This window comes from Neodiprion fabricii, chromosome 1, assembly GCF_021155785.1.
Source record: "Neodiprion fabricii isolate iyNeoFabr1 chromosome 1, iyNeoFabr1.1, whole genome shotgun sequence".
NCBI lineage: Eukaryota > Metazoa > Arthropoda > Insecta > Hymenoptera > Diprionidae > Neodiprion > Neodiprion fabricii.
The window spans coordinates 26733804-26757767 of record NC_060239.1 but is presented as its reverse complement, the minus strand read 5'-3'; the positions used below and the strand labels follow the sequence as shown (position 1 = coordinate 26757767).

The 23964-nt window shown below is 39.9% G+C and overlaps 1 protein-coding gene across 3 annotated transcripts in view; it reads left to right on the top strand.

Annotated features, from left to right (window-relative positions):
* Positions 1-23964, top strand: part of LOC124174478 (HIV Tat-specific factor 1 homolog) — a 36102-nt gene that overhangs the window by 9166 nt on the left and 2972 nt on the right. For all 3 annotated transcript variants that reach the window (XM_046553677.1, XM_046553678.1, XM_046553679.1), the window contains exons 5-6: positions 15021-15187; positions 19352-19538. In XM_046553677.1, coding sequence (XP_046409633.1) covers positions 15021-15187; positions 19352-19538 — 354 coding nt within the window. The remainder of the gene's footprint in view (positions 1-15020; positions 15188-19351; positions 19539-23964) is intronic.

The window sequence follows — 23964 nt, the reverse complement described above, 5'->3', positions numbered from 1 at the left end:
AGGTGGGCTCACTTCCCCATATAAACCTATGACGATATCAGTGTAGCCTTGTTTTGCACCTATGAGTTGTATACGGATAACTATCCTAACCTTGTCAATGAGGAAGGCGATTTGTAAACACGAGCTGCTGCTCCGTTTGTTAGCGCATAAGTATTGTTGTGCTAATAATTTGTAGAATCTCTGCGCGGTAGAATCTGTCAGAAGTCACTGGAAAAATTTCAATTAATTACCGCATCGGTGGAATATAATTATGTGTCTTGATTGAAACGGATGCGTCAATCGTACACAGTGAATAAGTTTCCATAAGAATTGCTTACGACACACTGCGACGCCGGACATCGTACAGCGTGGCGTGAAATGAGCATTCTTTAAATACACGTTACTATAATAGTCGTGCAAGATTGTAGAGCTTGCCGCGAATCAGGAAACTGCAAGCTGGGATGTCGCTGTGTGTTCCACGTAGTAAAGTGCCTACATATTCAGGTACCAACAGTTTTCCAGATGTTTTCGGCTTGTATTGTATACACAAAAATGTTGCACACGAAACAACCGTGTTGTGAATTTTGAGTATACTAAACCTGAAGGTTCTAATAACGGGCGAAAAATGCCTCTTGACTTCTTAACAACGCAAATCGCTCGGCGAGCTGCGTTTGAAGAATAACCGAAAATGATGACGGGGAATGTGCGAGGGGGACTGCGATGTATCGCAAATACAGAATTGGCCAATTAGATTCGAGGCAAAATTACGAAGCTCCGAGCGTTTCTTTACCGGCAATGAGATCTCAATAACACGGACCGCAGTCACAAGGCATTACCGATACTAGTCGGCCCCGGTCTTCGTAACAATTTTAACTTCGGTACGTAGGTACACCCGTTCATTAGCCTGGGTATAAATCATTGAACGGTTCAAAACGCGGTTCGGACGAATAAATTCAAGAGTAAAGGGACGTTCGCACCGGTTTCTTTGGTCCATTCTTTCCGCTGTGAATCAGTTTATTGTGCAAATCTTGACCGTCGACACAATCCTGGAAACACTCGGGACTACGATGATGGACTGCGGAAGTTGACGGATGGAAATTTTATGAACCGTTGTACGTATTTTGCAAAATTAGGTAATTAGGTAACGGCTGTATTGATTACAATTTTTGACATGCTTCGGCGCAAGCTCTTGATATCCCAAAACCTACAACATGATCTTTTCTGAGCACCTCTAAATCGAGTTGGAAATTTATTCTTACAGACAAATTTTACTGCGAGTATATTACATTTCTTATTGACTTTATGACAGGGTCACGGGCTTCGAATCGTCACGTGTGAGTTATCATCTAATTTTCAGGTTCGGGAACAAAGGCAATCAATTACGCGAAGCAATTTTTTCCTCAACGTTAGCTTCCCAAGTGGCTCCAGTTTGCGCCTTAGTCCGAAGGTTGTCTATGGCAATTGGCGCCTTGGATCGCAAAAAATTGCCACTTGCGAAACACGGGTCGTTTGTTGATCGAAGAATTAGGAACGTCGCTCAAACTAATGCTCCGATGGTCATCCGTTACACGAATTTAGTAAACGTGTTAAATCTCTTTCGCTGCTACTCACTTGAGTGTAATTTTGGAGTTGAAAGAGTGATTTCGAGATTACGAAATGATTTCGAATGATATCGACACCTCAATCGCTTCGGCTAAACAACCCTCGCAGTGCCCAGTTGTCTTCTTATATCTTTGAAATCCCAACGCTTTCGAGGAACAATTCTGCGTGTGTCGGTTTCGGTAAAGTAGTCAGGTATTGTACCTAGAACCTCGGAGCGATCGAAGTGGGAACAGGAATTCATTCCCTCCTCCCTCCGTACCATCGTCGTACATGATGCCCTTATACACTAAGGTACATATGTGTAATGTATCCACACGGGCAAGTTTGTGGAGGTACCTATATAATTCATTTGTAAGACACCTTTCGCCGCGAACGGTGAGTCATGGATGCAGTAGAGATTTCTCTTCAACAAACTGTGCGCGACGATGATGTTTTGAATCTCTGGGACGTCGTGTCTGCGTCTTACAAGTGCTCGTTAAGTTCGGCACATTTGGTGCGCTAAATTAACGCCACCAGAGAATTAATCGTAATCTAGGTCGATTGAAAAAAAAGAAGGCATTTCGAGGGTAGGTAAATTGATGTGGTAAAAAAATACAACGTCTCATACAAGACAGTGAGACGAGCAGAGTCTCGAAGCTTTTTGTAACGAAAGAGAGTGGCGGGTGAAAATTTTTCTTCCTCTTACTTTTCATGGGATCTGTACTGCGGATTCACACGCGTATTTGTACACCGCAGAGGGCAGAATGCTCAGGTTCACAACCTATAAGGAGGTATCCCATCGATCCTCAGGGACTCGTACAAGCGTCTTCTTCGTCGGGGTTTTTCTTTTCCGTCATCTCGTCTTTCGTTATTTATTTTCCGAGTAAGGGAACGACGGCGAAGCTAATCAACGGCTTCGAGCAACAGGTTAAAGGAGAACTGGATTCGCATCACGGTTTACGATTCAGTGACCCGCGATAGACTCTATCGATTCCTGGATTTAGTCTGCGGTGTATTATACGGACAGCCTGAAGCCGTAGCGAGTGATGAACAGCCTTCGAAGAATCTTCTCGCGAACTTGAAGTATCCGCGTGATGTTGGATTAAAATAAAATAGAAGTGGTCGTAAATATCGGGGATCTAATAAACTCACGAGATTTAGTCGATTTTTATAAACAGACCGACGAAAGAATAAATCTTGGCTAGTCGCAATAAACATTCTTGTCTTGATTCATATTCAATTGCTAATTTCACTTTTTACTTATCTTTATAATCTTTACACGGATATTTGGAATTCGCCATATCAATAAACAAACCCAGCAGCGCATATGGTCTACATCCCAGAAACTGGTCTCTGTTGCTACAGCCAAATACGGTGCTGCTGCGGGGAAAATTTCACTTGCAAAATGCAACCGTCGGTTTAAAGAATGAATGAATGCTTAAACTTGATTTAATCTCCACAGTCTGTATCGTGTCATATTGCTCAATTAGATTTGCATTTTATCGCGAGTTGTTCCATATTTGGTAACGAATTTTACCTCGGTGAAGTTGTAAATATATGTACACATATTTCGACCCTTTCTTCAATTCAGTTTTGTAACTCATTGTCAATACGGCGATGAAAATCGCGGTATGTTGTTGTTCCGGCGTTAAAATATGCGTCCGTTGAATCACAAAAATTTCTTTTCCATCCACGCGCGTCTTTCGGATGAAAAATATAAGTCACTGACCAATGTGACTGAGGAGAATTCGCCTAGCGCTAGAAATTCTCTCGCTTCGTATAGTCTCGAGTGAAAATTGAACCAAATTATTTTTCTCTTTACTTTACATCTTGCCTCTTCGTTGGGAAAAAGTTGAACTCTCGCGTTAATATACAATCCGAAACATCGATGGGATATATTCCAGACGTTTTTTTCCTTCGAAGTTTATAAAAAGTCAAGAACTGTGTGTGGGCGAGAGCGATCCATAACCCCGAGTTTATAGACGGAAGTTATTGGTTCAATCGACACACGGTTTTTGCATTCCGCTGATATAATAACGAGTGTTAATTTTACTTTTCATCGTACAACGGACATCATACACCGTATACAGTACGATCCCTGGATCAATTTTTTATTTTATCGGTTTAACGTCTCTGCAGTTGATGCCGATAGCGGCTCAATCTAAATGAAACCACGAGCTGTTTCTACACGCCCAGAAAATAATGCGGTTAGGTGATCCAGAATCTGTGAGCACCCAACAACCTTATCGCGGTTCACGAGATATTGCATACAATTTAACCGTTAATCAGCCGATTAACTCACCGTCTTATCTACACGGTTTTAATTAAATCACACCGTTGGCCGTGTTGTTGTTCCCGGAACCTTTCGTTCGTAATGTATTACCTGCCCATCGATGCGTTTGCAATTAACTTGTTTCAACAGACGCGCGGGATACAGTGTCGGGTAAACTAGACGTCGCAACCTTTCAGGCGAGTCTGAAACGGTGACGGCAAAATGTTTCTATAAATATAACGTATGTAATAACCCCGGGATTTATGCAGTGGCGCGTTACAACGACATAATACACGCGTTATTAATGCACACGGGATTTGCGATGTACAGTTAGACTGTCCAAGTTATCTCTTTTATTGCGTTATGCCTAAAGCGCGTGTTCGCGTACTCACGGATGATACAAAATTTGTCTCTTTCACGTATACTACGTACACGGTTAAGTAGGTATAGAAAAGGTCAACTTATCCATTCTTTACAGTCTTTATCAGCTGCTTGTATTATTATGTTGCTTGGTAGGTATGCCGTGAAAAAAGGAAACATTAGTCGGTCATTTTACTGTTTTTTTACCTACATACTCGGATACGGCCACACTCCGTCTACCTTGCAAATGGAATTATAATTATCCGGCAGCGTTCCTTGAGTATAAATCGTGTTTAACCGGTGTGAAAATCAGAAGCGACGAGACTCTAATGAACACATTATACTATACCGAGTCAACAGCTGATCGCGGTCGAGAAGATTACAGGTTGACGACGGTGAATGTCGCGATTTTTAACACTTTTCTTAACTCGTCTCCAGGCTTCTCGTAAAGTGATTTAATTCAAAAAGAGATTAAAAAAAAACAGGAGATTCAAACGAACAAAAATATGATTGATTGTATTGCGTAAGTCCGCTTCGAAATTTGTATAATAGGCGAAGATGTGGATAGTCTGGATAGAAATAGCAATTACTTTTTACACAATTATAGGTACACCCGATAAGTGCAAACTGAATAGTTTTTTTTTTCTTTTCCCGGAGCGAGCACGTGCGGTAGAAACTTAGCTTCAAGTGATATCAATCCTTCGTTTGATGTTAGATACGGAAAATAATTTAACCAGCTATGTAAACTAGCCGCAATTTTTCAATTATTTCAATGACTAGGCCGTTGTGAAATGCTGTTAGAAAGTATGCCGCAGGTGCACGAATGTCGATCGATGATAGACGTAATATATTGAGAATTCTCTGCATGAATCGAATTGCATCCAGCTGCATGTTGCGATATTTATATGCGCGGAAAGTGTGTAAAATTATTGCGGTTTTCGATGCGGGTATAAAAATTGCATGCGAAATATGTAATTTGTATCGAATTTGTCCCCGCAATTTTTAAACTGCTGTACAAAAGTTGCGAAATTAGCAATTTAAATGGCTCGTGGTGTCGCGATGAGTCAAAGCTTGTTTCGATCAACAATTCATCTGCCTAAAAGTAGTGAAAAACTTGGTCACTTGTTTGTTCGGGCAAGTTATCGCGGCTCTCAGCTCCTATTACCATCGGTTACACGAATGTGTGCGGAAAAAACGTTTCGTCGAAATTTCTGATGCCAGATTGTGAACAAGTTGGGTGAGCCTGGGTCGAATTTCTCACATGGAAGCTTGAGCGATAATAAAACGAAGCGTTATGTGTTTCAAGGAAAAAATGCGTCTGACATCATGGAACAACATGTACGACGAAATGTCGCGTAAAATGTGAGGATGCTAATTTATATTACTCATGTCGTAACCCGAAAACGATGAGCGAGAATTTTCACGGCCAGGCTCGATCCGATCGATCAGTTCTGTATTTTATTCTTCGTTAATTTTGACCGTGCAACGATCGTTGATTTTTAATTGCTCAATAACGCTCTCCGCAAACTTAACTTTACGAGGATGTCCTCGCCGCTCGAATCAACTCGTGAGTCACGGACAATTGGATAGCCGTACGTGTCTTTAGAAAATATTGTGGGAAGTTTTTTATTTGAAAAAAGTCGAGCGTCGATACCCGAAGAGGATCTCAAAATTCAGCCTCGGTATTGAAAAGTAATTAATAATGAACAAGAATACAATTTGCGGAAATTAGGTTTATTTTCGACGTGATCCATCTGTAGATAACGAAAGTATACGTGGGGTAGAAAGTTTTTTCGGATAAATTGAAAACTTAATCTCATGCCTATCGCAATGGGGTGAAATTTTGTAAACTCTTCGAGTTATTACTCGAGTATTTTCTCTTCCACATGGATCGTGTCATCTTGATTGATTATCACACACCGAGTCACAGTCCCTGGGATATTTTTCGTGTATTTGCATATGTCGGTCGCATCTTTGCGCACGTCCAAGCTAAAATTAAAAATAGGTAGAATACCGACGCCCGATCGTTCTCTAAATAAACAAGTAGGCAAAATGTGAAATATAAAACCGCCGTAGGTCTGGCCAGATATTTGCGAAGCTCTTACTCTCAGATCGTTTTGCATCGCAAGTAAATGGGATCCGTGTAAGGGCGAGGAAAATAGTTAAATGAAACATGGGAAATGAAATCTCTGTCGTTTCGTTAGCTTTAATAATTTTTCGAAACAAGTGTCCTCTTTTTTCAATCTTCTTAAAAATCATCTCCATGCGATATTCCGCAGCAGCGTTTAAAGTAACGACAAAATGTTGTCCCTTAATTCTGAAGTTGAAAAGTGTACTCGTAGAAGATAGAAGAATAGCCTTAAATATATGCGCATTTGTAAATATTTTGCTTCCTTTCACCGTTTGTAATAATATTTAAAAAGCTTAGTCGATATTGCGTAAATTATACTTTATCGAAACTTTCTTCTATAAATAATTATGAGATATTTTATCGGGGCGCTAAGTCAATGAACATAATTTTTCAGTTTCGCTTGGAGCCTAAAATTTTCGATTTAGAACTGCAGAATTCGCTGCTACAGGTATAAGACAACTCTTTCGTCATGGTAATCATCGACTGGTTTTCCTTTTTATCTTTCTTTCCTTTCGTTTTTCCAATACCGAATCGACCGCCGGTTGCATTGCGTGCCAACGCGTAAATCGCGTTTTGACAGAAGAGATACCGGCAAGCTTTGAGGAGAAAATAGTTTTTATCGCACGTGGTTCATACGTTCCGTGATCTACGTAACAACGAAATTGCATCACTTGCGTTACTTGTACCGAATTCCTAATGACCCGGTGAAAATTTACATCTATTTTCTTTTCTTTTCTTCTTTCGACACCGTTTTTTTTTTCTTATCATCTGATTACTGCGACAGCTGACAACGGAGAAAAGTTCAACCAATTATTTATATCCAGCAGAATTTTCGCATCCACTTTCCGCAACGGAACAGATATCGAGGATGTCGCCGGAACCTCGCTATATTCTCTAGCGTCCGATCGTATAGGTACGTGACGTCATCGTTGCGCAACTATTTGTCATTTGGCAAACGTGGAGTCCTATACTGGAGCTTGGCGTCACCTGTGTCAAGTTATTGGAGAAATCGCGTCATCGTCGACGCGCCCAGATTTTTGCATTTTTGCATCATCGGCGCACACACGCATCGCTCTTGTCATTCGCCTTAGGGTACGATATTGTTTTTTTCTTGTTTATTTTTTTATTTTCTCTCCCTGGTATTCAACAACGCCTCGTTGTAGCGATTATTTTCAGCGATGACAATGTCGTACATTCTTGTGCAACGCTCCTGATTCATGGCACGACTTATCGACGTTGTGACATTTGTTATTCATTTACTAATTTGTAATTCGTATGCGTGCATGCGTGTCAAAGATCGTAACGTACGAGTTAAGGTTCTATCGAGGGAAAATCCTGTCCCTTTTTCTCACACTGATCACCACGGCTCGGTGAAATCCGTTCGAGCGTTAAGTAATTTCAATTATGAATATCCCCTCTCGTAAAACTCGTAATCTCCTTCAATTACGGTTATACTTTTTTCTCCAATCAACCGGACACCGAGTGGTAGTGCTTAATTAATTTACGAGTCTCCCTTATCTACGCCAACGCTGCAGCTAACAACGACTAATTATAACTAACTGGTTTTTCGTCTCACTCGTATTACATATCTGTGAGTATTTAATCATGTTTCACCCCCTCGCCCCCAACCCTTTTTCCCCCCTGAGCCTACAAATTGATTTAATATCAATTATATTTATTCCTTATCGTCGTATTATGCGTGGTATTGAATCACGAATCGTTAGTATAATAATTATCATGTTGGCGTATTACGTGGAAACTTTCGAGCGTGACGTGATCCGTTTTAACTATACATATAGCTATGGATCTACGCTTCGCGGTAATTCACCTTCAGTGATTTTCTTCTACAAGGATAGGTCAACGCTATAAATAAACTTTACAATTTCTTGCGATTTTGCATTTCGTATTATAGTTTTTCCTGTTTCGCAAGTGCAATGTAAACGTGTTGTCATCCGTGGTGTGATACTGCAGATTTATATGTAAATGTATGTATTCTCGGAAATTAGATGACACTTGAACGTTGATATCGTCGGAGTTTATTTTTTAAAACAATTACTGGTTATTCGATCATGTTTATTTGAATCTTATCCTGCAGCTAGTTTTCCCGTACGGACAGAAATGTCATTGACCCTCATGCCGCAGTACTTAATTGTTGGTTGGATACACTCGTTATCGATCAATTGTTGGTCAGTTTTTACTTTGACAATTCAATTACATACGCGTCATTAGCCGCTCGATGACCCCGCGTAACAAAGTGTTTTCATGTCGTAATTCTTACTGTTCAGAGTTCACAATTCACAGTGATATAATTACAATTCGCAAAAGTTACCAATCTCTGAGTTTTATCAGTAGATAAATTGACCTATCCGCGTGTTCGACAAAAAGAGCAGACAATCGTATCTGTGATTTAGGCACGAGGATGAAAGTGTAAAACTGACTTTCGAGTATGTATAACAAAGATTGTAGTTTTTCACTTCCATTTATTGACCGTGTCAAACATTTTTTTCTTCAAAACTTGGAAGTGAAAACTTGTAACAATCGAACGAAAATAGAGACACTACTGCGGCAGTACTTTCGACCAGTGCTGTACGATTTAGCCGGCCAAGACCGTTAACTTGGCTAATTAGCTAAAAGTTAGCTGGCTTTAGTAATTAACCGGCCAAAATAGTTGACTGGTTAACCGGCTAAGCCGGCCAAAAATAACTAAACAGCTAATTTTAACCGGTCAAACCTAAAAATGCAGAAAATCAACGAGCAAACGAATTTTCCATCTTTTGAATTCGAACTTCTGACTAAAATACCACATAAATAGACGTTTGTCACTTACGATTAGACAAGTTTTTGAGCGAATGCAATTTTAATATTACCGATTAATGTAATAACCGCAGTTGAGAAACAACACGAATTAAATTATTCGAATATGTGCGGAGCTTTTTGAGTTACTTTGAAAAGTTAACCCAAACAAGTATGTCACGATTTGACGGACGTTCATTTTTATTCTTAGCTTAGCTGATTAGTGTTGGTTGATCAACTTTTTAGGCACTTTGAACAATTAGATGACCATAATTCTGCAAAGTGAATATAATAAAACTTATTTCAGTCGCAAGTTCGAATCTGAAAGATGAAAAATTCATTTGCCTGTTGATTTTGTACATTCTTAGGTTTAACCGGCCAACTATTTTGACCGGCTAATTGTTTTAGCCAGCTAACTTTCAGCTAATTAGCCCACTTAACCTTCTCGACAGGCTAAGCCGGGTAAATCGTACAGCGCTACTTTCGACACTAAAAGATTTTCGACTATTTCGGTCTCACCCAGAGCCTGAGGCTTACATGTGTCGCGAAGAATAAGAAGTTGAACAAGAACTGACATACAGCATCAACCTTGGCCGAATATTAAACGTCATAGACCTGCAGTGTAGCACGCTTCATTTCATAATACCTACCGCACGTAACACGCGAGCGTGACTCAGAGATCGGAGGGAAAATGCAAAGGAATAGATTCTTGGGGTCCCACATCTTCCCTCCGTAAGTACGCGTGTTAGAATAAGCGGCGTAACGTAACGGCTCGAAGACAGTCTCGAGTTCTTACCGAGACCGAAGCCAGCAGCCAGAATCATCATCCAAACGTTCCAACGTTCTTTCAAATAAGCTAGCGAAATCCGAAAATTAAAATATTGACAAATACCTTGAACCACCAATGTTTTTACCGAGTTACGATGGTGAAATTGAAGTGCATTTTTCTATTTCCAAAAAGTTTAAACACGTTTTGTTGCCAGCTCTGGCTGGTAGCTTCAGCTTCATCGAGTTCTTGGGTGGTCCGAGCCGCTCCGAGCAAGTGGAAGGGTTATTTTTCATATCGCGGCATACGCGAGGTCTCATCCCGTTGTCCTTGACGGCGCTGAGAGTGTATAATAGGTGAAATTCAGAAATGTATCGTGAAATGTTTACCGCGGGTATAAGGTGGATGGAAAGAAATCTTTTCCGACCTCAAAGAAAAGAGCTTCGAGATCGGCTCCGGCAGTTTACATTGAAACGAGCGATTTCCTACTCTCGCAATTTGATATCCAACAGCATTCGCTGGTTATTAAAAGAATATTTCAAACGGTCGCTGACCCTTCACCGTCGAGTGCTCGTACTAGACGTATATTCACGGGGTGATCGTAAATCTGTAAAAATCTGTAATCAGTCCGCATTACGGTTACTGCAGGAATCCACGTATATATGTATAACACCGCGCGCTCGTATCTCAATTTTTATCGTTCATCGTCAGTTTATTTCCCTGTCGTCATTCGTCTCTCCTGACGCCTTTCACGTTACTCCTGTTGTTGACGCAACGTTTCCAGAGAAAATGTCGTCGTCGTTATAGTTTGCGCGCAGAAATAAGGTTTATGCGATGTGGACACCGCCTTCCGCTCGCTCATACATCACCCTGGTGATGTCATTCGTTCGGTTTTAGCAGTCATGGAACTTCAATTTCAATTCCCCGATATATTCCTCGGAAATATCTCGTTTGATCTCTTATCTTGGCAGTTCAGCGGATTCGTACGCACCAAAAATACTCGAGACGCTGCAATAGTCTTCGATGATTATAAATGTTTTACGATTGAATCGTCGAGCCATGTGGACCGTCGATTGCTTTGGGTTGCCTGAATGAAATGCCTGTATCGTCAGAAGCAGGAAGGCTATTCAGCCAGTGTTGCAAATGATTCGTTATTAATCACACTTACCACCGACTGTAATTACGTCAAATAGAACAAATGATTATGCACGTGAAGAGAGAAGAGCTGATTGATGCTCGTCAATCGACCACCGGCACACTCTTGGCTATTGAATGATTCATGAGACTGCGGTTTGTTTGATGCATCTTCTGGTATTTCTTTACTACCGCCATTAATTCATACTACGCTATACGTTATAATACAATTTATTTTACCAATGTTTGAAAATCCTGATCGTTTCAAACTCCATTTCTAGAAATGACGATTTTAGGTCAACCGGTCAAACGGCGTGCCAGTGCATATTCTAAGGTTTAACTGTTCGTAGTTATTTGCGTAATCTGACGACCGACGGCAAGTCGTAATACATACAACGTAAAGTCGGAGACCGGCGCTTCTGCATCGCGCGTGCCTTGACTTCGGAATTGCCTGTGCATGTTACGCGTTGTGTGCCAGCGTGAAATACTCGAGTTTAAATTCGCCACGCCCGTTTCCATACTCCACGCTCCAACTTCCACGACACGCATTTCGTTCGTGGCGCATCTTCGCTCGATAACGCTGCATTTCGGCCTGAATATTCCTGGATGATCGAGTAGCTCGTGCCATTACAAGCCTTCAAAAGACTCTCGGCGGCGCACGCGGTAAACGACGTTGAACAGAGCGGAGCAAATCGCTCGGTCAAGACGTCGGGATTAATTAAACGAATCTGAATTCATACGGTGGAATGTGCCCCTTGCGTTCGTCCGGTCACTCTCTCAATCTCTCAATCTCTCAATCTCTCAATCTGTCGCAATAATAATCGATCCGTGCTCTTGTCGCCTTTGCGTCTCGGTTAGATCGATTGCTCGGAATCAGAGGCAGTCTTCGTTCGTAATTGAACGCAGTTTGCGCGATGACAGCGATCAATTTTCAACTGCGTTTCGCCGTCGTAAAGGACAAAGGGGTCCTTGGCTCAGAGCCTCTGGGTTTCCGACTTTGGCTTGTTCCTTTATTGCGGTATCTTGGGATCAGCTAAATCGGTTAGTCCCTCTTCACTCATGCGGTTGTCCACACGTCAAGAGTCGCCGTGGGTTAATATTGTCATCCGAGTTATGTATATGGAAATTTGAAATTTACTACCACCGGTTGTTGTTGCTTTCTGCGTTGCGTTGAACCGCAACTCTGAATGAACGATATGTTCTTTTGCTGTCAGAGAGAACGAAAACCTTCCAAGACATTCTGCCAGGCTAATTTTATTCAACGACTCCACCGCAGTCTTTCAGTTTTGTGAAACTGTACAGTTTTCTCTTCTACTCGAGATTTGTTTGCCTCGCTGATTCATCTCGTTCGCCTTGCAGCCGTCAGAGCTTGCATTTTTAACTCGTGACAGGCTTGAGACTGTTCCTCGATACCGTTGCGGAGATTAGCCGCTGAAACTTGTTTCGAAACAGCGGTGAAATTTTTACTTTTTTAACAAATTTGAATTCTTACCGCATGCAAGTAAAACCGAATGAATTTTGAATCGACAAGCTTAGGCATTGTTCGCGTAAGTTTTAAAAAATTAACACTTGATTCGCGACGAGTCTGTCAAGCTGTCAAGGTGGCTAATTGAAAGTAATTTGCGAAATTTTAGAATGACTTTCAAGGAGTTGACTTTGCAAAATACGAGTATATACTATTTATCATGGTTTATTAATTTGAGCCATTCCCAAAGGTGCGAAGTAACGATTTTTCCTACACATAAAACGTTACAGTAACGTTATTAACTTCATCCTCATAATTATTACTGGGCTTCCTTAAACGCGTCATGGTCTTAAACCGATATTCGAATTAATCGTACAATTATACAATTCGGGTCGCGGTTAAGAAGTCTATAGGAGATAATCTGTGGCTGTGTGCGGTTATTTGTTATAAATTTAGAACACGCATTATGGAGTTGTGAAAGTTCATTTCGTTTCGTTTTTCTGAAAAACAATAAAACAGGAATTTTTTACTCATTTTTGACTCATCATGCCATTTGATTTAACGTATAGAATAAATAATAATTTTTTCACCTGTCTTGGTTTCTGGAAGTCAGGAAACGTCTTTCAGAACAAGTTGCAGGAGGAAGATTTGTTATTACTTCAGTTTTATCGCTTACGAATGTAGTAACCGAGTGATTCGGGTCGAGGGCAATAAAAATTTGACCGGTCGGTTTCACATAGCTGATGCGAATTAATATGTTACACCCGACTATACTTTTGATACCGTAATTAGCTCGGCGTTGAACATCGTTATTCAATCAGCACGTTCGCAAATGTTCTAACGCGTATAATCTCACCTTATATATACGCCAATCACGTTTGGGTTCGTCCATTGTGAAATACGCAGGTTAAATTTAAAGCTTGTCGTAAAAATACGTAGACTCTATCATGATACGTAAACGTTACACGGAATCTTGCAGAACATCCTGCGCGCCTTAATAGTGAAATAAATTTCCGCTCATTTTTCAAAACCGTCATTGTTTCTGAGAAAAATTTAGCTTATCCCGAGCCACATCGTATATCGTTGTATATTATGACCTGCCAAACTCGTGCAAAGCACGTGGATCAAATTATCCAATTATCCGTATAACTAATTGTATAATATGTATATATATTGCGTGTATACCGACAGAGTGGGAGGTATTATCGTAACCGATTTTACGAGTTTCCGCCCGTAAATGTTTACGCCGATCAAAATACATCAAAGCCGTTCGCCTCAAGGCTTTTTGAAAAACCATTCACCGCTACCCAACTCGTAAAATAAGTTGGCAGAGATAGGTTCTTTGGGTCTCATATCGTTTTTCCCTATCAAAAGAAGTGCGGGTACATATCCGAGAACTTCCTCTGTACACCAATTTTCTTTCCCAGTTTTACGGTTCCATTTGATATCGGGTTTTAAAATGTCGTGTCGATGAAATCACAGATTGAAACAAGTATGTCCGGAATCACGCTTCGTTGGATACAATTTTTACAGACGCTTTAATTGTCCGCATACGTGCGTACAGTATCGTCTGCGTTGTAGGCGGTTGTTTGAATCGAAAAAACAACGAGGTTGTCTAACTGGCTGGAGGAATTGCTTTAAAAGCTATTTATTCTGGAATAGTTGGCTTTAAATGAAAATTCATTCAACAGACATGACTCACTATGGTTGAGAGATGCCACGGAAGCTCAGACCACCTCATCGAGCCGCTATAATTAGCTATTCCTCAGCTCGCAGTGAATCGCTTATGCTCGTAAGATATTGATTTTTAACTGTTGAATTTACGATCGTTTAACAGGGGCGTCAGAAAACGCGGGACAATACACTGTTTAAAAAATTATCCACGGCTTCCTGCAGAGGAATTCGCCGTTCTCGACTTACTCCATCATTGACGTTACGTGAGGTACTCACTCGATAATTTAAAAACAGGGCGTGTTCCGGTGGTGTTGTACGTTAAATCGCATCTTCGTGCCGTTACCGGTTACGAATTTTTTGGTGGCGAATTATTTAAAGCAAAGATATCAAACTTTGACTAAACATCCAAAGGACAAAATGCCGGAAGAGCGTAATTCCGACAAGGCGAAGTTCCGAAAGTGCGAAAATGAGAAAATTTAAAAATCTGTAACATCGAAATTCCGAATGATCTATCATTTTCAGTTCCGCGAATTTCCGATCGGAACTTTGCTCTATCGTAATTCGAATTTTCGGAATGTCGCATTTCGGAACTTTGAGTCGTCGGATTTCCGACTATTCGAAACATTGTTGTTTTGTAAAAGTTTGATTTCGTTACTTCAAGTTTCACCACCGCATAATTGGGAATTAGACGGTTTCGTAACTTTTTAAATTCGGAACTTCAACCCCGCCCCGCAGTCTACAATTTCAACGGCAAGACAGAGTACCGATATTGTACGTTCGTTCCGTAGAATTGGTTCCATACTTGTTGATCGGAGGGAATGAAAACGGTAATGGTATGTCTGAAATTTCGACGTTCTGTTTTCAGGTGGAGTCTGTCAACCTCGCTCTGCATCTGTTGGACGGATCTCAAATCAGAGGCAACACTTTGTCGGTCCAGAGAGCAAAGTTTCAAATGAAGGGAAAGTACGACCCGGGGCTTAAACCCAAGCGAAAGAAGAGGGACAAAGAACGGGCGAAGAAGATTCACGAAAAGTAAGTCGGACTATCTGACTCATTGCCTTATGTAATACGATCCCAAAAAAGCTTTCATCTCTTTGTTTTTACAAGCCTCCGCGGCTCTTCGTTCGTATCCAAGCCTTTTGTTGTGTCATTCTCAATGGGATAAAGAAACGAATTGTTGAACCGGGTGTCGATCTCTTTCAAAGAAAGTGAGTATATAGCCACCATTTGCATATATTTTTCAACGTCTGGTAGTCGTGATTCCGACTAGGCAGACAGTTTGGCGCACCCAGAGAGACAAGTTGCAGTTACCAGCACCAGCAGCCGTGCCCTCGTGCCGATTGTTTATTACTGATAATTTTACACTCCGCACTGTGCGCTGCTTCCACTGCCACTGCAACTGCTACCGACGCTGTTCCAGATACTTTGCATTTATCCACGAGTCGTATAAACTCGATTTCCGCGTCTGCGAGCAAAAATAGTGCCCGCTTGAAATTGGACGCATCTTTTTTTCCATTCCTGCATATCGCACTGCGATGAGAAAAAGATCCTACAAAAGAATATTCTCATTCAAATATTATACCGAGCGTACGTGTAAATGAATTTAAACGGTCAAAGATGGCTCGGGAATCGCGTATAATTGTATTCGGCTGTCTTCCGATGCCGATGATTATACCTGGGCTCGTCCGAAATCAAAACCGCGGGAGTCTTATACGAGGGGTATGTTTGTATTTTGCCTGAGAGAGTTATGCGGAGAACGCATATATCTTGAAACTTTGCCAAAAAGAAAACTAAGGTGCGAGGCGGTTTTACAGCCTTTGTCCGCTGCACCGACGGTTCTTCTACTTCTCGAAATTAGCATAGTTTGAGAATTCGAATCTCACAGTTTTACGGCTAGTCTCTTAGTCCTTGGTTGGTCAACCCGGCTGTACATGTATGTAATATATATGTATATTGTATGTATACCTGTACCTTGAATATTTATCGTTGTTCGTCACCCTCGACTCTACTCTGGCCACGTAAGGTTTATACCGTCTAGTCTGCAATTAATAGATCGTGTGTGTGAGCTGGTGTCAATCAGGAACAAGACTAACAATAATAAAGTCCCTTTCGGAGAAGACCTTGAATTCTGCAAAACCAGTCGGATCTCGAATATAGAAGAAAAGTTTTTTCGACTAATCGCGGCGAATACATTTCGCTGCAAATTTACGGCAATCGCTATTTCGAGTTATTGCAAAAGACTTGTGCAGTTATATTTCTGAAGCGTCCTTTTTTCAACAGTGTCGTTAATCTCAACGTTTGTCTGTACGACTGTTCAGGAATCTCGCGATCCTTCGTCCTAGCTTTTTTTCTATTGCTGGATTCTCGACATGCTGGATTTTCTTTGCAAGTAAATTAGTTGGGGAATTTTTACTCCAAACATCGCGGTAAGATTAGGCTATTACTGAAGAAAACCGTTTTCTAACTGTTTAAATTATTTCGGGCTCTTGAACAACGGTTGCTCCGTTTGTCTCGTCGTCGGTTGTGTGCACCGAGTGCCGGTGGTGAGAAATCAGAGTCTCGAGGTACGCGATCCTTGGTTGGTGAAAAAATTGTAGAATTCCGGTCGGTCGCCTCTTTCGCCGAAGTATACAAGACCGTGGAGAAGAGGAGAGTCGAACGCAGCCAGACTGTCTGTGCCGGGCCTTCGTTATTTCTCGGCTATGTACTTTTTCCGTCGCATAGGTCGGTAATGCGAGAATCTCGTCGTCCTCTGATTCATGAACTACGACTGGGTTCGACGCCCGACTAAAACCGGTTGCACGATGCCTGAATTACACGTACTTTCAAAGTTATATCGCACAATCTTGAGACTTGTAATCCATGATTTTTATCGGGAACACTTAGTGCGGCTGACGGTAAATTCAAGTCGGACTGATAATCGAGAGAGATCTTTATCTCTGTACTGACAATGATACGGTAATTTACATTTGGCCGTTTATGTGAAACTATGTATCGTCAGATCGTTAATTTTATTTCCAATCAAATAGAAATTACATGCCGTTACGGTGGTAGAAAATATAATACATACATGGGAGTGTATCGGAAAAAAATAATTGAAGGTTTTCCACTGTGGCATCCCCTAAAAAGTTTGTGCGGGTTAAAAGAAAAATTTTGTGCAAAGATGAGCGTTCTACGTTGTATGAAAGATCGCGCTAGTTAGATGTTTCACTTTTTGTTCACATTTTTTTAAATCTGTGAAGAAACACGATGTAGCAATTCAATTATCATTCGTTTCCTGACCTTTATCTTCACCCCAAAGATCACGATCCATAACACAACGATATACCAATCGGGAATCTTATCCTCCGAAATTAATTAATTAAAAGTTTACGTTGAATTACAATCATATCGTGAGATTGAGTTAATATGAAAAAAGTCGTCAGATAGACTTCTCAAATATCAACTTTAGACTTGATATTACAAGTGTGGTTCTTCTTTGTGACGCAAATTGATGACATGATCGATATAAGCAATAAAAACGACTCTATTCACGAAACATGATAAATTTAAAAGAATTTATTCAAAGCGAAACATCAACTAAACGCGATCTTCCACATAACGTAGAACGCTCATCTTTCGACAGAATCTTTCTTTTAACCTAATCAAACGTTTTAAGAGATGCCACGGTGGAAAATCGGAAACTATTCTTTTCTGAAACACCCTCATTTACATTAACTTTCATTTAGTTCTCTGCATTTTTTTTCTCCCTCAAATTTTCAGTCAGCTTATTCTACTCTTCGTAGAATTCCTATCACCTTGTCCGTTTCGAGTTCGGGCGATCTTTGTTGTTTTATTGTCAGCGAAATGCGAGCCGAATGCGGTTGACCCCGAGTTCCCACACAATGCGGGAGCAAGAGTGGTCCAAGACGTTGATTAGACGTCCTATATGAATGAATTTCGCCACTCATGCAGCAGACGTGAAATCTGGGTAGGGTATTTTTTTTTTCTCGCTCTTGAGCCTGAATGAGGTACGTATGCGTCAATGCGTCGGGATCTTGCAGCTGGTCCTAGAAATCAGTTTATTTTTGAACCATAATCGTCGCTGCAACGACTTGTGTTTGATTACATATGTGTATATTTATAGCGTATCTATTTGTGCATTGATTCGAAAGGTTCGAAACGAATCAGCGAGGTTTGTAATATCCGTTTCGTAATCGGTAATCGTTGCATCATTTTTTCCCTCACTCTCGTTTCTGTGCCTTCTCTTTTTTTCTTCCTCTTCGGTTAGATCGCGCTAGCACAGTATTTCGCACGTAGCTAATTTTATAGGCAGAGCCCAAACAAACAGCATCTTATTGTGATATATCTAATATCATGCGTGTGTAATGTGTATTTTGCAAAATGCATTCCTATCTATACAGAACCCGCTGTAATCATTCAGTTAGTTAATACGAAGTTTGCAATCGCATTCTCTCTCTCTCTCTCTCTCTCTCTCTCTCGCATGCGACAGGCAATAAATTATCACGATTAATATGTTCAGCTGTTTTTTAAAACAAGAAATCAAGCAACTTTTAATCAATACGACGACCTTTAAATGGCTTCTTTATAATAGAGGGACGAAAAGTAAGGCAATTCTGTTTTCGAGATCTCGCTCGAAATTCAAATTACTATCCCAAGTTCACCTTTTCGAGTCTCACTTTCCACATTTAAGGCATCGAACGTAAGACTTTGAAACGTCTCGTTGTTACTGAAAAATTGTATTTAAGATGAGAAAAACGCGGCAGCGTCGCACCTTTCTTTGATCTAATCTTGACGATGTACCGCAATATGCTGCAGACACATGTTGTAAATCATTTGCATACGTTTGAAATGATCTGATCACAGGGACGTTTATCTAACCGTTTTATGCAGATAAATAATTACGAAATACGTAATACGGTTCAAATTTCCTCTACAGCGACGTATTTACAATAATATCGATAATGTTGCCAAAATCTTTTTGATAGAACGTGAAAGCCGAGACTGTTGAATAAAATAAAATAATTTCCACCATGATAAGTATTAGGCAAATATTTTTTCGAATCAATAAATTAAAATCTGCCAGTGATTATTGAAATAAGCATATTCTGCCGGGATCGAAGCAGTTGTTTTTTCCAATTTTTCAATTATATGCATCGTCCACGTTTTTTTTTTATTTTTTCCCTTACATTACAGATTGTTCGATTGGAGACCAGAACCAATGCGCGGCGAGCCACAAAAGTGTGAACGAGTTGTCGTTATAAAAAATCTCTTCAGCCCAGCTGATTTCGACCAGGAAGTTACTCTGCTTCTCGAGTATCAGCAGGATTTGCGAGCCGAATGTTCGAAGTGCGGTGACGTCAAGAAAGTTGTCCTTTACGACGTGAGTACATAAATTCCGTTGGAATAAAATAAGTTGAATAAAAAGCTAGAAAAAAAAGAGACACCGTAAAAATCATCAATCGATCCCTTCTTCGGGAACGTGACATGAATCTGCACGTTCAGCTGCGAGGTTGATTAATCAAGGGACACGTTGCGTAACACAGGTGCGTAAAGCTAATTAATTGCTCATTGTTCGCACGCCGTTAGGTGCGGGCTGGATGATTTTCCATTGTAAATTAAGTTTCATTCGGAACGTTGAACTGCACTGGGTGTGATTCATTGGGCAACGGCTTCGTCGAATTAATTATGTACCTATACCTGTACTACGAGGATATCAAAAGAAAGTCGAGAGAAAAACTGATGCATACAAAAACGTTCGAACATGACTTCCTGTGTAAGTTTTTCAAATCACTGAGACAAATTCTGGAATACATGAAAGCTGAGGAAATACTCGGCGTGTTAAACTAATCTGTTTTTCGAATAAATTCGGTTTTAAATTTTGCAACGCACGCAGCTTGATCGGTGATTCGTGCCATCGCAAATCTTGTATATCTGCCTAGAGGCGGTACGCTGATTTATGTAATCGAGGAAACGGAAACGGATATTGCTTTTCGTAGCCTAGTTTGTCAAACAGGTACCTAATTAGCACAATTTTATACCGTACACGATATGCTGGTGATAATACAATCTTATAATGATATGAATATGTGTATATGGAATGTTATATAGGTGTAATGAACAAATGTAAGTATGTGCCGATTAAGTACGGAAGTTTTCGACAGGTCCGATATTTTATCAGGGAAAAACATTTTTTTATCACCTTTCGCCGACCAACAGAACCAAAAAATCAAGGGGAAATAGAAATAACTAAGGATCGCAGTCGCGAATTTGCGGCGGGATCACTCATATATGCAGTACTAATACTGAAAAATTTATTTCGTTATAGCAAAAAGTATTCATCTTTATTTACGGAGCATTTTCTCTCGTGTCTGTTTAGCAACGCATATAATCTTACGTGCATCTCTCCTGAAGGAATTGAACAGCGTTTTATTAATTCGAAGCGCAGTTCCTGTGTTGATTGTAATTTAACGTGATATTCCTAAAATCCATTGGAAGCAATTCTATACTGAGTCGTATTTTGATACGGTAGAAAAGAAATGGAAGGAATTGAAAGACGAAGGAATTCTTAAATTCATCGGCTCTCGAGGTATTTGCTACTTACATAAAATTTGCTATCACGCGGTCTCTACGAATTTCATTCGGTTGTTGCGAATGTCGTTTTCTAGATTGATTTTCACAATTTTGACACTTTTCACTTACCTTTGTAATGCAGTTATTTGATAACAATGTTATGTTTGCACGATTACGTTCAACTATTGTTATGCATTAGGGTCTTTCAGAAAAAAATATTGTGCAATTTTCCATCATGGCACCCGCTAAAAAGTTTGTTTAGGTTAAAAGCAAAATTCCGTCAAAAGATGAGCGTTCTACGTTATGTGGAAGATTATTTTTATACATTTTTTTAAATTTGTCAAGTAACGCGAATAAATTTTTTTTTATTGCCTACATCAATCACGCCGCAAAGGAGACCCACACTTGTAATACCAAGTCTCTAGTTGATGTTTGAGAAGTTTATTTGACGACTTTTTTATTAGTCATTCAGTCTGATAAAATAGTTACAATTTTGCGTGAACTTTTAATTTCGGAGAATAAGATTCCCGGTTGATATATCGTTGTGTTATGGATCGTGATTCTTGGGTTGAATATAGAGGACCACGACGTGTTTCTTCACAGATTCAAAATAATGTGACGAAAAAGTGAAAAATCAAATGAGCGCGATCTTTCACGTAACGTAGAACGCTCATTTTTCACAGAATCTTTCTTTTAACCTGAACAAAATTTTTAGTGGATATGGTGGAAAATCGTAAGTTATTTTGTTCAAAAACACTGGTTATAAATATACGTCATCCTCCAGTGATACTCACGCTTGATCGCAGCAGTGTGACGAGTGAAAACCGTTGTGTCCACAACTGTTCCCTGTTTTTCTTTACGGTTCATTTATTATTTTCCCTGCCCTGAACTTGTACCGGGTTTCTCGGTCATGCGAAGAGCCTCGCTTTGAACGATGTAATTTCATCCTCCACACACAAAGGCTTGTCCATCCACGTTGCTTTACGTATGCACGTTTTTGCTTTATCATTTTAATTTCATCCGTACAGTTTCACTCATTCGAGTTCTTTGCTACAGCTCGAGCGATTTAAAACGTACGCGAAGTTACTTCTGGCTCATCGATATTTGTTTTATTGCTTATTCGTAATTACAATAAAACATACGATTTTAGGGATAATAGAGGTACTGTAATAATCATTCCTTATACAATAGTGGGAGATCATATGATTTCAATACGAATTGTGGTATTCGTTTTACGGATTTTCTGACGGTCTAGTTCACGCCTATGTTGTACAAGAGTTCGAATCCTAGAAGAGAAAAACTGTAGATCTATTTTATAACAGAGCTGTTATACAAGTGCGCAAGCATGGTGAATCAGGCGCCGGGACGAACGGCTGGTGCTTTTAACATTTTTTTTTATTATTCGTTATTATTACTACTCAGCCAGTGTAAATCATTGAGAAATTGAACGGTACCTATTCGCATTCCACATTTGAATTATTAATAACTCTGACATAAGATCCTCGACCCTACTCACGGTTCAATGGTTTGGAATACTTGTACCTACCAACCTACTAAACTTTCATGGTTAATAAAATGGCTATAAATAATTTGGCTGATCACTCCTATAGTAACATGATAGGTACATCGAGACAACAGCAATTGCTACGAACAATTTTGCTAGCTCCGAATTGATGAAATACGCTAATTTTCAATTCCCGTGCTGCTGGACCACCCTGTTACAAAACCTACGTGAACCTAGCACCCGACTTGGAAAAACCTAACTATTTTTTGTTCATTCTTGTAGGTTTTTGGAGGTAGTTGTTTGTAGTAAATTTTGCAGGAACTACAAACGAAAAAAAAATGGTACTACAAACAACTACAAACGTTTTCGAAGCGAGTTGGACGTTTGTAGTAAATTTTGGAGGAATTTTAAACGAAAGAAATTGTTCTACAAACAACTACAAAAGATTCCGAAACATTAGTCGACAGCAGGGCCACAGAAATTCTAGCTAAAAAAAAGAAAAAAAAAAAAGTGTCTTTCTTTCCTTTTTACTACAAACGAAAATATCTTCACTACAATCAACTAAAAACGATTCTGTACGGAAATCTACCGATAAATTCGATTTTTTTCAAAATGGGGTGCTGACATTTTTTCAATCCCTTATATTTTTTTTTTGGCACTACTACAAACGAAATCATTGTTACTACAAACAACTACCTACAAGAATCAACAAAAAATAGTTAGGTTTTTTTTAAGTCGGGTGCTAGGTTCACATAGGTTGTTATAAATAATTGTAAGCGTATTGGTCGCGCCGGCCTGAAATGTTGCAAAATATTCACAAAGTTCTACCGTATCAAAGCAGACCCTAAGTTGTAAAAAACTTCACTATCGTAAATAGTGATAACACCATCAACTAATCTAAATTGCGATTTGCAATAATGTACGCGTTACGCAGCGTAGCCGTTGGTAAATCGCACATGTCATAAACTATGGTAGAGACAGGTAATTGTGATTGTGTCACGCATATTTCACCCGAAGACATTGCCGCCCTACGCTTCAAATTACTCATTTCAAAATAACAAGCAAATGTCGAAAAAAAATATTTCCTACCCAATCGTATCAGCGGATGGATGGTACGAAGAGCTACAATTAATTAGAATTTCAAGCGTATATCTAATACGACACCATAACATAACTCCCGAGCCTTGTCGTCAGAACGAATAAAAAAAATTCAAACACGCGCACGTATACGTACACTTATTATTTCTATATTTAAACGCTAGTTCAGTCAGTCAAGAAGATTGCATAATTCGTCTTGCGTATAATGTACGTAGGCGCCTATGCAGCTGTACGGTAGGTATGTATAATATTGAAATTACCAGACCTTGTGGAATTCGACATTGAACGGGAATTTCCATGGATGAGGAGGTGGAGATTCTGTCTGCAGTTATTAGAGTTATAACAAACGTGCAAGAATATTTTAACAGGCTTCGAAGCTTAAGCATTGTAATTCTACGAATGTCCAGCAAAGGGCAAGGACTTGATTGACCTGATTGAGCGTGACATTTTTTCGTTACGATCCGATTTCCAAAGGCTTATGATTTAACTGTTCAATTCACAGGGAAGATATAAGGTCATTATTTGTGAGAAAAGGAAAAGGACAAATTATAGAACGATATTAGATTTATTAGAATGGAATCATCAGGAACGTGGCAACGAAAAGAGAAACGATTTAATGATTAAGATTCCTAAC